The 14,185-nt window shown below is 45.3% G+C and overlaps 1 protein-coding gene across 1 annotated transcript in view; it reads right to left on the bottom strand.

The window, feature by feature from the left end:
* The window catches only part of LOC140695036 (uncharacterized), a 134,663-nt gene that overhangs the window by 44,750 nt on the left and 75,728 nt on the right, over nucleotides 1–14,185 (bottom strand). Inside the window, exon 7 of the mRNA XM_072957991.1 lies at nucleotides 12,887–13,458. Coding sequence (XP_072814092.1) covers nucleotides 13,134–13,458 — 325 coding nt within the window. The 3' untranslated portion in view covers nucleotides 12,887–13,133. The remainder of the gene's footprint in view (nucleotides 1–12,886; nucleotides 13,459–14,185) is intronic.

Below are 14,185 nucleotides of genomic sequence, written 5' to 3'. Positions count from 1 at the left end.
TCCCCATCTCACAGACGAGGGAAAAACTCAAAACGAACTGACTCAGGCTCAAGTGGCTCAGTGGCAGCGCGTGCAGGCAAACCATATCAAAAACTACACCCCTTCGTATATGTACCAAATCTCCTACCACCAATTAACACACAGCGGCGGGGTCAAAACTCAGGGAACTCAATACACTTTTCACCTTTAAGGTCCTCCAGATGCCGCTTCTAGCTGTTTTATAAAATCCCGGCTCACTGGTTTCTAACACTAGAAGAAAAGCCCGATTTTGCTATTGTTTGCACAGCAAGTCTGAAATGTTCACAGTGAGATGACAGAATAAATCTAAGATATAAGCAGAATAACTTTTCCAGTTAGACAGACATAATGGACATTGGGCTATTCTGAAGCATTAAGTAAAGTAATCAAAATAAAATAACGTTGTTTAAGCCTCCTTTTACAAACAGGAAAGTTAAGACTGTAAGTAGGTGCAACAGTGCCACCTATGGGTAAAATGACCTTCCAGGTTACCAGGAAAGATGCAACACAAAAATTGCCTGTAGGATCAGTAACGAGAATCAGATAAATAAAACTTATATAGCACATGCTGCACTTTGATTCGGGGGAAAGGAGGGATATTCAGTATTTAATCTGATATTGCTAATACTCCTGAATATAAACAGAAGATATAGGCTCATGGAAACTCATCTTAGAAGAGGAAAGAATCCAGTTCAGCCACTTCATTTTACAGGAGGGGAAACTGAGACATGGGATCTGTCCTCCTGGCAATCAGCAGCAAAGTTCTCCTATGCCTCATGTCTTGCACTGTAGCAAAAACCAACAGATCTGTACTAGGCCTATATTCATAAAATTCACGTTTGTATTTTTCCAACAGTAGGTTATCTAAGTATCTTGCAAAATACTAAAAGAGCCAGGATATCATACAATTTTGTTGCCATACAAAAACATTTATTTACATAATAAAACAGCATGAGCTTTATTCTCTCTATTAAAAAAGTGACATGTCAAATCAATGTTTTCATATTTTAAACCTGTTAAGAATGTAGAAAAAAATCAAAATTTTCTTTAATCACAAAATAGAGGAGTTTATTCCCTGAAAATGATCAATATGGATTTTACTAAACTTAACGGATCTGGTCAGAATCCCACGAATTTAAATGTCTGAGTGGATGGTTACACGGCAACATAAATTCTGATTTGTAACAATACATATTCTGTGTAAATAATCTTCAAGGTCATCTGATTAAGGCAATTTAACTAGTCCCTGTCTCACTAGAATGATACAGATTTCATTAAAACTTCATACTACACCAAAAAAAAAAAAATGAATCCTTGTTACTTTAAACCATATTCAAATATATCATACAAATACATATTGAATATGTATCAGAAATAAGCGACACTCTTTAGTATTCAGAGTTGATCCTTCTAAAATATCTGTCAGTGTGACAGCACACTTTTATTAAGCACCTCTTGGGTTCTTTGTATACAAGGCATCTACCTCTCACAGTCAGACAAATTAAACGATATTACTCAAATTTCACAAATGAGGAAATGTACTTAAGCCATGAAAATAAAGTACATATTCATCAACAGGAAAGAAAAGAGTAAAGACTTTTCTTACAATATTCACTGACAATCTTTTCTTCCATATTAAAACTACATAAAACCAATTCAGTCTTTGTAAGTATTTCTGTCAAAAAGGGCCACAAGAGAAAAACAAGCAACATCATTAGCAGTGGTTGGACTTTAAGAGCTCACTTCTCTTTTGCACTATAATTATTTTTAATGTTTTGTTTTTAGTGCTTACAGAGCACTAAAATAAAAAAAATAACTTTTTATGTAATTACCTGAGAATTAAAAATTTGTGAAAATGAACAATTTTAATTTCTGCCACTCTGTCTCAACTTCTCAATGGTGTCTCTCCTTTCAAGGCCTCATCAGTCTGAGGTCACTAAACTCGGCCGTTTATGGAGTCACAGGTGTTCGGGTAACCACTTAACGGGAGGCTGATAAGAGGAGCAATTAAGAATGCATTCTGTGCAGCCTGGGTTCCAGCACCGAGCTAGCCACAGCCTGCTGCGTGTAATTGGGACAAGCTGCTCCATCTCTCAATCCCTCAGCTGCAAAAAAGGAGACACTGATACCTACAATCAAACACCTGCTATGAATTAAAACATGAGGAAAACATTTTAGCCTTAGGTAGGTGTCCACTCACAGTGAGTTTGGTCATTATGATGATGAGGATGGCTGTTAACAAATTAAGCTAGACCAAACAGGAGAAATCCCCTTAAAGGAGAAACATTTTAAGTCAATGAGCATTTCTTTTTGGATGAATTGCAGAATATTCTAATGATTTTTTAATAAACCAAATTTTGTCCATTAATTATAGATTTACAGGTTCATGGACAAGTCTCCAGAAAAAGAATTAGAGGCCTCTTACCTCTGTAAACTAAGAAAGTAAATTTTAACAAAAATCACGGAGGAGATTATACCTCATTTGGGAGAGTAAGTGCTTAACATGCATGAGGCACTCAGTTCAGTCCCCATTAACTCCATTTAAAAACATGGTTTTTTAGGAAATGGAAAATTAAAGCAAAAAGATGGAGGAATACAGAATTTTTTAGAGACTCATCTCAGATTTAAGATGGGGAAGAAACCATCCATTTCTCAGAAGAAATCTTGAGGACTATGTAAACTGGATCTGAGATGTCTAGTCCTTTAACATTATTCAAGAATTCATATTACCAAGTCTTAAAATTACCTGATAACGCACAGTGGTGATACTGATCATAACAGCTTCCATCACGGATCGAGCTCCGGCTAGGACTGCTCTGTTCTGTCATCTCTGCCCCTCAGGCCTCACCAGGCTGAGAGCACTAAATTCGGTCATTCAAGAGCATCTTTTGTAAGTCCTCCATTTGTGCTTCTGACTCTCCCCTCACCAGCTCCTCTGAGGGAAGCACTGTTATCAGCTTTCCCACTCACAGATAAGGCCACTGAGGCACAGAGACTAAACTCGTTCCAGGTCACATTGGCATTAAAGGAATTCTGTATTTCTGCTGTTTGCTTTTGACAAAGGAATCTGAGATATCAATTCAAGGCAGACTGTTAAATAATCAAGTCTGTCAGGTCTTCACCTCAAAGAGCAGATAGTATAAATTCCTGATGTAGGATGAGGCTGCCGCCACAAACTGACTCAGCTTGAAATTAATGTCCAAGATGAAGCAGCGGATACACGTAAATATTCACGATTGTCAAGTCTGCTCACGGGTCTGGGCCCTTCACTGCCTGAACGGGGGTGAAATCCCCACCCGTGTCTGGGAGAGATGCACGGTGCTTCCCAGGCTCAAACAGGCTTCACGGGCTATTTCCTCCCACAGACTGGCCTCAACGATTAAAAGCTCTCAAGGTTTTTACACCATGCAAAACAAAAAGACATTTCTGCAGATGGAGCACTTTCTTAGGCTTAAATCTTTTTTTGCCTACACTCACCCAGGGGGAAAAAAGAAACATGACTCTGCAAAGTCTCTGACCCTCACCACTCACAGGAGTAGAACAGCCACAGCAGAAGATGGCTCTTCACATTGCAGGATGAGAACAAAATAAAGATGCCCCAACAACAGGCACTCCCAGACACAGCGCTCAGCAGTCTTCTGCAAACTCACGGTTGTGTAGCACCCATCACCTTCTATTTCCAGAACACTTCATCACCCCTAAAGAATCCGCCTATCACTAGCAGTCACTCCCTAATCCCCCTCCAACCAGCCCCTTCCAGCCATCACCTGCTCTCTGCCTCTGCATGTGCCTTTTCTGGGCATTTCAGATCACTGAAATCAACAATATTTGACCGTTTGTGTCTGCTTCCTTTCAATTAACAAGCTGTTATCAAGGCTTGTATATTTTGAAGTGGTATCAGCATCTCTTTCTTTTTTTTTTTTTGAAAACGTTAAAGATTATTAGAAGGTGGTAAGCACTATCAAAAAGAGTAGAGTGGAGCATAAGTGATTGGGTTTCAAAGGGAAAAGTGTGGGTTGAACAGTCAGGGTGGACTTCCAAAAACAGGTGGCCTTTTTCATTTTCCTCTTTTTTTTTTCTTTTTTATTCACTCTTACGTGTGAATAATCTTCCACTACATGGAGATACTACATTCTGTTCATCCATTCAGCAGCTATTTATGGACGAGTTCCAGAAAACTGAGTGTAAGAGTTGACTAGCATGGATGGCATTTAAGCAAAGGGCAAAATGTGCTTTCAAAAAAAAGCCAACAAACAGAGGCACAAGGAAATTCAGTGCGTTTCTGAGCAAAGTGCTTGCTTGCTTCGGCAGGACTACCGTGCAGGACTGTGGCGGATATTGGCAGGAGTCACGGTGTGGGAGAAACATGAGAAGACTCCCCACTGCAAGTAGCTCAGACAATTCTCCTCCCTCATCCTGTATTGTTAGAGCAATGTTTCTAGGTTACTCTTATTTCAAGTAATAGCACTTTAACTGCACATCTGATCATCTCCATCAGACCACCTTTCCTCCAAGCAACAGAAAAGCATTCAATGACCTGAGCAGCTCCAGGACATAATGGTGATGGATTAGGGAGTCCTGCAGCATTCCAGCCTGCAGGCACAAACCCCACATGTGCCCTGGTGATGTCCAGAAAATAAAATGCATGGAAATATCTCACTGTTTTTACACGACATCTGCCCTCAATTTGCCCCAAAATCATGCTCGCAAAGCACTAATCAACCCTCTCAATATAAAAATAAAAAAGCTAAGAAGGCAAATTTAGGCTCTTTCATTGAAAACCAGCAACCATCACTGCCAGTATCTGAGCTGGAATGCTCCTGACTTTGAAAACCACTGCGCAGTTACTTTTCAAGCGTAAAACTCATATATGTATTCCATGTAGATGATATTGCAGTAGGATCTTTCTTTTCAAAATTTCCACTTGCAACATTAGCACAAGAAAGTTTATGTATAGGCTTTAAAAAATCAATTATCCTCCACTTTCTTAATTTTGAACTAATTATTATTTTATAAATGTGGCTATGCTGCGTATTATAAACCGTTTGATTTCTGAAAACAAGACCTTTATGACCTCACTATTTCAGAGAAAACTTTAACGATTCTTTGAGAGGTGGGGCCTGGGGCGCCCACTATCAGCTCTTTAAATACTGACAAGGATGTGCTATGAAGTAATGCAAAGGCTCTAACTCCACATTAGCTCAGAAAGCAAAGAAACTTCACCAAAGACTTCCTTAAATATTTTATATATTTCTATTCTTTTGAATATTAAAGTTCTTAAATGATATGATTTTTTTGAAAAAGACAACAGCTGTATTAAATTTCCTCTCACCAAGAAAGCAATCTTTATGAAGTAAAAAACCCCTATGGAAATCGAAATGACAGGACGTTTCTAGCTAAGTGAACATCCAGATCTGAACACAAACCTAAATCCGATCAGATCTCACTCGAAGGAGCTCTACAAAGTCCTGGGCAACCCTGGAAATTAGCTCTTTTGTTCCAAATGTTGGCTGAGCTAAGATCATCACACTAGGCAGGGAAGGAGAGAAGAGGAAAATCCACCTGGCGGCCTCCATCAGTTTTCTTCCAGCCACAAAATGCCTCTAGGTCGGCCCGCTAACAAGTCCCCCAATAAGGAAAGCCGGCATCCACACTGCCCCTGCCATCCCCAAGTAGCCCCGATGCCCATATATATCCCAGCCTGTGAATGGTCTTCTAATGATCCCCCAGTTGGTGGCACCCACCCCCTCTTCCCCGCTATACAAACACAGAGAGCCACGGCAGCCTTCCCAAATCACAAATTTGATTACATCAACCCCCACTTCAAACCCTTTAGAGGCTCCCTGTTAGAGTTCTAGCCCCACCCCAGACCCTGCTCGCCCATCCTCACCTAAGTACACAGGTCCCCAGTGACCACAGGGGCCCCTGACCTGCTCCTACTTCCCACTTGCTCCAGTCTCATTTTGACTGTTTCCCAAGGAAGCCTTCCCTCCCTCCAACCTCCACAATTTGTTCCTCTCTTCCTAGAACATTCTAGGCTAAGTCAACTTCTGACAATGCTAAGCTCTCAAGAATCAAATACATTTTGCTTACTAAAGTGGCTACACGCTCTCTCCCCTAGACTCACAGAAGTGCACGTGTAATGTATAAATGAATGACCGGTTGGGTCTCAAAGGGACAGACATACCTGCTCTCACCCGTCCCGATCCTTCGGTCTGTAGAATATCAGAAGCAAAACCAGAAGTACCTTTCCTGAGGGTCACTTCTGTTGACACCCTTCACTGCCTACTGTGTCAGTTCTAGTAAAACTCAACTTCTTCCAAAGCCCTACATCCCGGACTCTCTCCAGTGTCCTCCCCAGCAGGGGCTCCCTCCACCCTGGACTGCACAGGGCACTCTCCCCGGGTGCCCACGCCAAAAGCCTCCAGGCCTCTGCCCGGGCTGCACCTGCGATCTGAGACACATTCTTGACTCCTTCTCCTGGCTGACTCTTACTCTGTCCTTACAACTGAATGTAGAGCCCATTTCTTCCAGGAATTCCTCTCCGATAATGTCCTTTAGGTCTTGTCTGGTCTCTATCTATAGCAGCAGTACATGGTGACCAACTGGGTGTTTGCCCGCTCCTTTGAGACCACGAACACTTGGGAACCACGTGGGAAGGAGTGAGAGATTACAAGACGGTTGAGGGAAGCAAAAAGCAGAAATCACAGTCCAAGTCCCAAATTCAAGGATACTTTCTCAGAAAAAAGTATAAACTATTTCACACGTGTGCAATTTGGCTACTATTTTTGTGGCTTGGGGACAGCAAGAACTTGGTGTTCTAGTCCAAAACCTAGGTTACATGCAAAGAAATGTATATATTCATATCCAAAGGAAACAAGAGCTGCTCAACAACAGTTTGCAGTTAGAACTGAAAGGAACTTTGATAAAGGCAATCTCTCTCTCTCTGTCTTCTTTCTTTTCTGGCATCATATAATTTTAGAAGTATTTGCGTGACTAACAGACGTCTACAGCCCGTGATTCTGCACTGAAGTGTTTGGGGCTGAGGAAGCCCAGATTACATTCACTCTGTAAATGCAATCACACCAACACACTGATAGGTGCCGTGTGGTGAAACTGATGTTCCAAAGCAGGCAACCTTATTCGGTAAGAGAACTCTGAATAGAAAGGAAGAAATGCAATGTCCTATACTGAATTTCATTTGCTATATGGGCCATTAACTGATAGTATATCTTGACTAATGAAACCCAAAAATAAATTGTCAATGTCGGTTTTCTTCATCTGACCATTTTATGCTAACTTCGGATATTAAATCCTCACTCCATACGGAAGCTCAGGCCTATGCTGCAGCACAGTTACACCCCGTGGAAGAAAGCCGACCAAGGGAGAATTGGAGAGTTTCCCTTTAGAAGCTGCGAAGTGTGGTTTTACACCTGTATATCATTTGCAACCACATCATCGACAATGGAGTTAGACGTTACCTCTGTGGGGCGAAAAGCACTGCATGCTTCAGAACCATCAAAGAACGCTGAGCTTTGTGAAACAGTCCTGAGGCACTTAAATCATACTTTTTCTGAAAGGCTCCAAATCTGACCCACTTCACCATTCCAGGTATAACAGGGAAGTACTGGAAACAGTAGAGAGAACATGCCCTTGAAGTCTGACAAGGCTCTGCTTGAATCCTGCTACAGCATTTATCAACCGCTAAACAAACCAATTCCTTAACCCCTCTGAGAAGGCTTCCCAATCCCCAAAAGGGGGCTGTCAGCGCCCACCTGGGAGTCATGGATGTGAATGAAACACACAAGTAGGGCGGCCGACTGCTACCTGACACGGGGCCTGGCTAGTTTCGCTCCGCTGCCCTTCTGCCCCTTTAAACTTGCACTGATCCCCCTGGTAAGGATCAAGTCCCCGGAACAGACTGCCCGTATCTTCTGTGTATCCCTGGATACATGACTTACACTTAGGAGGCCAGAAAAACAACTGCCTCCTCCCAAGTCACTAACAATATTCTTAAGAGTCTGGGTATTTTTAACTCTATTTTTCAGGGAGACTATTCCAGAACTTTCCAAGCACCATTCTCCAGGTTGGCTCCCCTCCCAGTGCCCATCCTTCTTACCTCAGATCCTCTGTCTGACTGCCTCCTGTTCATGGGAAAGCGAGTCCGGTAGGGTGGGGACTCCCTAGGCCTCCCTCCCTCCCTCACAGGTGACTGTGAATACCTTCTCCCCACTCCAACTCCAGCTTCTGAGGATTCTAACCTTCCGTATCCTGCAGCCTCTGCACCTTCCTAAGACGCACACGTGGCCAAGACTCTCCCTTTGGATTTCTTTCTGGCTGGCCCTGCTGACCCCCAGGCCCCTTAAGGATAAATGGGATTGCTCTGAAAATGATAAACGCCGCTGGCTGACACACCAAAGCTGCAAGGTCTGGGCTTACCTCCAACCGAGGCACAGCCCTCCCCTCCCTCAGCCTCAGTCTGCAGCTCTCGAGATGATCTAATTCACATGCAAGGCTGTGAACACCAGCTAAGAATGACGACTCCCAACTTGTATCTCTAGTCCAGCTCCTTCACCTGAGCCCCAGTCTCATAGAGCCGAGTGCCTCTTTGAAGTCCTAACTTGGATGAAAAATGGCATCTTAAAAATGCCTCATGTCCACCATTTACTCTGGAATTCGATTCCTGGCAGGTACCTCCCAGACTCCCCATTTTAGTAACAGCCTCAGCACCCACCTAGTTGTCTCAGCTCACATTCAATTTCCACTGTTCCCTCCCCCCGGCCCTGCCCTGGAATCAGTCCTGTTATTTTCGCCAATAAGCTGATCTCAAGTGTGGTTTTGCAGGGACCATGGCCGGAAACACACAAGCTCACAGCATGGTTCACTAACAGTCCGCCGTAGGGTGCTCCCTGGAGGGGGAGGCATCTCCTGCCGCTGGTCACCTCAGAAGGCACTGGATTCTCACACAGGAGGCCCAGGAGAAGGGACTCAAGATTTTCCCGTGGTCTGAGCTTTGAAGGGCCCGAGGTCTGGGGGAGCTCCTAATTAGCAGACACACTTGCCAGTGAGCAGATGAGGATGGGGGAACCCACGCAAGGCTGTTATCACTCCAACTCCTGGGCTCTCGGGAGCCACGGGAAAGACCTGTGTCCAGTGTACAGCCCAGCCATCACAGATCCCAGCCTGCATTTGCCAACCCGGACAGCCTAGACTCCATCTACTTGCGACACTTACTTCTGTTCTGTTCCCCACCCAGAATGTGATGGACTCATTCAGATATTCTGGCCTGTCTCAAGCGAGACAGATTCAGTGAAAAATGAAGTGTCCACATTTGGACCAGAGCATGAAAGGAGAAACAAGGCCTCATGGTCAGCATGATGGTGGTGGCCACACCCTTCCACCGGGTGAGATGAACCATGGTGAGGGTGAGAATCCAGGGTCCTAGGTCGGCCAAATCATCTTCCTTCACGGTTGTCTGGGGTGTTGGAGACTGACTGCCACAAACTAACGACACGGCTGTCAGTGGTGGATGTCAGCTGCAACAGAAACGGATTCAACTCTTTACTGCCAACATGGGTTAAAAGTAAAGGCCGGGGCAGGGAGGTCTGCACGGCTGCTGAGGCAAACCACAGACCCAGCTCTGAATGCCCACTGGCTGGAGCAGAGAGGAAGCTACGGCCCTTTTAGCTGTCCCTGTGTCCAACAGATCCAGGTGAGCCAGCTACTTAGGAGAAGGTCATGTTGTCCTGATACCCAGAAAAACCAGCCTCGTAAAGGGAACAAATAGTGTCATGGATTTTAGACCCAATTCTGCCCCTTTATGAAGGCAAAGTAAAGTAAATGGCACGGGGAAGTTGAATGCAAAAAAAAAAAAATTAAAGAACCAAACGGTGACCGCTTCCTCCAACAGCGTACCCTGCAGCTGTCACCCCCGAGCCGGCCACTTCCTCACCAGTGACCGCCGGCCAGGAAGCGCCGTCACGCACGTCACACAGCGACAGCAAGGAACCGCGTGCCGAGCACGTTTGTGTAAAAGCAGGAATCGAGCGAAATGCTGCAGAGTTTGACCTTACAACTTTAAATACTCCATGAAAAGAATCCCTGAGCAGCCGACTAAATCAATTCGCATCTTACTTCTTCAAAACAATCAAACAAATTTAATAAGGGCGCATTTGTCACCAAATGAAAGGAGGACCAAACAGGTCCCTCAAAGCAAGGATTTTAACAGGTATCTAACACCAGTGGGTAATGTGCTAACAAAGAAAATATTCCAAAACATTAGAAAATACAAAATGACTATGATAATACATGGATCAAGACAGATATTAAGATTTTGCTTTTTAAAGCGATGGAGACAGTATGGAGGGCAATCTGGCTATTTCCAATGCAGGGTGTGCACAGCCCACATTTTCAGATGCAACAACATGCTCACTGGGAAGTACAAATGAAAAAGGAATAAAGAAAAAGGAAAAGAGGAACAAGAGAAAATTAGAAACACACAAGAACAAAAATGATTTTGACAGCATGTACAAGAATTTACGTGAGTGTGTGAGGCCAGGGACGAGGGGATGGTGAGACCCACCCTCACCCCCTGCTCCAGGGAAAGCAGGGACCTAAGGGGAGCGGCGCTGCCGGGGGACCCCAACGTGGTCAGCGCCCCTAACCAAAATTCCACCTACAAGCTTCAAGGCAGCTTTTGAGCTACAAATTGTGGTCGCATTTCAGTCTGGACCGTTTTACTCACTTCCACCAAGAGTAGCAGGAGACAATTAGGCTCTGCTCCTGTACCAAAGAATTGTTTAAATAATTAATGACTGTGGAATACTAAAAGCAACAATGGGGTAAAAGTGACTGGAGGAGAATGTGCTTGACCCGAGCTCACTGGCCGCGTTATCTCACTGACGTTCAGAAGCTGGCTGAGCCCTTATGGTACCAGAACAGACAGACCCAAAAGGAGGGAGGTTTAATGCGCTGCTGTGTTTCGATACTGGGAGCCATGCCTGGTACACGAGGTTCTGGGTAAACAATGGGGACAGTGTCAACCACTGTGGGCTAATTACACATCCGGATACTCCGCCAAGTCCCAAGGGCAGACTTCAAAAGACAAAAACAAGCTGGCATTCTCTGGTGGGGCTGCAGACTCAGAGACAAGCATTTGTTGAGCAAAAATATCACCAGTGCCTCCTATGACGAAAGAGGAGGCACTGGCGTGGGGGCTGGGGCAGGGCTCCAGGCTTCCACTGCTCACTCACCAGTCTGTCCAGGGGGAGAAGTGGTCCCTGCTTATGTTGCACTGATGCACCTACCTTGACTAATGCCTGGGGCCTCAGCAGGTGTTGACAGGAGAGGTGAACGGAGCCAGACTTGGTGTAGCACGGTGCTGGCAGCTATGCCCTCAGCAGTGCCCAGGCTCCTATACATGCCAGCTCATCTTAAGAAGCAGATGGGGAGTGCGGGCATGTAGATCACAGGGCCCTGAGAGGACAAGTACAGATCATGGCTACAGCATGCTTCTCCCCTTCCTTAAGTCATAGAGGTATGTCTGGGAGGAACAGAAAATTCATCCAGAGCTCACTACATTATCTCTCGCAGGTGGGACTCGTGTCCCCTGTGCTTCTCACTCACAGGGCTGGTCTAGACATTCTTTTTATCAATTCTCTAGCATCTTCTCCTCCAACTTACCAACAACCAGAGAGTAGGATCTGATCTTAGCTAAGTTCAAGAGTCACAGAGCACTTCCTTCACAGCGGGCCCATAAACATGTGCCAGGTTCTCCGACCGTCACCTGTGGGACCACCATGAGCCCTCTCCAGACTCAAGGACAGAGGCCGTAGGCCGGGGGAACACAGCTTCCCTCACTCTCCCCAGCAAAGGTTTCCACGTCTCGGAAAAGGCATCTCACCCTCTTCTGCCTGAGGGACAGCACAACAGATACACCGGGAAACAGAGCTGAAGTTGGGGGGGTAGGCAGCCCAGAAGAGCTCGTCTGTACTTCCAAGGCAATGTGGGGCCGTTGACTTAATCACAGGGAAAAAGTGAGAATGAACATTTCCCTGCTCTGTCCCATACACCGTGATACGCCTTTCCCTGCATAAGGAGTTCATTCGGAAGTCCCCGGCGGTGTTTCTGATGTCCTAACTTGGCATGGAGGCTGTCGGGCAAGAAGAGAGGGCCTGAGCAGAATAGGTGCTGGGCCTGGGAGGCAGGAGACACCGGCTCCAGCCCCAGCTAAACCAGCTCCTCGTTCCGCCTCTCGGGGTTCAGCATCTCATCTATAAGCAAAGGGATGAGACTGTCCCAGGACAGGCTGCCCAACAGAAATGAAATGAGAGCCATGTAAATAACGTTTCCCATTTGCCACGTTTAAAATGGTAAACAAAGAAACAAACCAACAAACAAAAAACAAATACTAGAAACTGATTTTAAGAACAGATCTTACTTAATCTACTGTATGTAAAATACTATCATTTTGACATGTAATCAATATAGGAAGTAAAGAGATAGTTTATATACTTTTACTAGACAAGCCTCAGTGTCTGATGTGCATTTGACCTAGAGCACATCTCAGCTCAGTCCAGCCTCCTCCCCAGTGCTCCTAGCATCAGTGGCTTTGGCTACTTTATTGGACAGCAACCCCAGGGGTCCCACCATGGTCATGGCTGTAAAGCGGGAGTAAGTGTCCACACTAACCCTAAAAGGATCTCTCTGAAACAAAGGCGGATTCACTTTGAAATGTCTGGAAACCGGCGGGCTGCATCTCCATCCCCCCTTGGCTACAAGACAGACTTCTTCCTTGCTGATCCCTTTCTGGATGTAGGGAAGCAATCCGGCACAAAGCCAGGGTGGACTGGCCTCCAGGTAAACTTACCTGCTGTCTGTGTCCAGTCCCATGAAGTCCTCCTTCTCAAACGGGATGCAGGGGAGGGGGATCTTGTCCCCAGAATTCTTGGGGCCACCATCCAGCCACTTGGAATTGAGCAAGATGAAGAGTGACTCAGTGAAGTCCTCGATCCTCTTCTCCACCACCCTGCAGTCCTCTAAATTTGAAGGCAACGTCGGTGCGCGGCTGCTCGACTTCCTCCACATGCAGTACAAAGACAAAGAGCTGAGAGTCATTATCGAGGTGCCATACAGCTCCTCTGCACGTGGAGCTTCTCCAAGGCCTTGGCAGAGAGACAGTCGGTAATGGTGACAAGGCCCACGACCTTGCAGTGTTTCTGGAAGACGCTCCACCCATTCTCGGGCACATAGCGGTGCCTGTAGTGGATACAGAGTGTCCACTGGGAGCCACATGGGCTGATATGGCTCACCGAGGTGAGTAGCTGATAGATGCAAAAGAAATTCTCCTCTGAGATGATCTCCATGGTTTGGACTACAACGGGAAGAGTCTGGTGGTCCTCAGCACACTGCACGTAGTCAGGGATGCTCATGTTGCAGGCCCTGCCGAGACAGGAGAGGAGATCGAGGTACATACTCTGCTGTGTGCTATGGGCCCATCTGGGTTGCGGTGACCTGGTGTGTACCAGACAGAAGGCAAGGGAAGCCAAAGCAAATCCGGGGGTACAGTTTGTCCTCATAGTCTGCACATGGCTACTGTAGCTCGGATCACATTACCCAGCTTTTGGTCTAGGCTTCCTGCCTCTGCAGAGAAAGGTCATTTCTTATTTTCTATTTCCAAGCACCTAGCAAGGCCCTGATGCAAAGTCACTGCTCAAAAATGCTGAATAAAGAAATGAACAAAGGAAATGCTTCCCCAACCCCCTTCAGCAGAATATAAAGAGAAGGGCCACAGTAGGATCAAAAGATCTGGATTCCTATTCAATTTATTTGAACCCCTTAGCTTCATAGTAATGGATAAGAAAACTTGCCTTGGGGTAGAGGGTACTGTTCATTGGTGGAGCACATGCTTAGCATGTACGAGGTCCTGGGTTCAAACCCCAGTACCTCATTTTAAAAAATCAAACAAATAAATACACCTAATTTCCCTCCTGAAAAAGTATTTTTTAATTCAAAAGTCAAAAAACACCTTGCAATTGACACAACATTGTAAATTTGACTATACATCAATTAAAAAAAATCCATGCCTTGCAAGAATATATCTGGATTACGGATGTTTGCAAATGTAAAATGCCTAGGGTACCACCTGCATAAAAAGTGGTGACTGTAC

Source organism: Vicugna pacos, unplaced genomic scaffold, assembly GCF_048564905.1.
Source record: "Vicugna pacos unplaced genomic scaffold, VicPac4 scaffold_125, whole genome shotgun sequence".
NCBI lineage: Eukaryota > Metazoa > Chordata > Mammalia > Artiodactyla > Camelidae > Vicugna > Vicugna pacos.
Note: the sequence above shows the minus strand (reverse complement) of the source record. Positions and strands in the feature narration are given on the sequence as shown.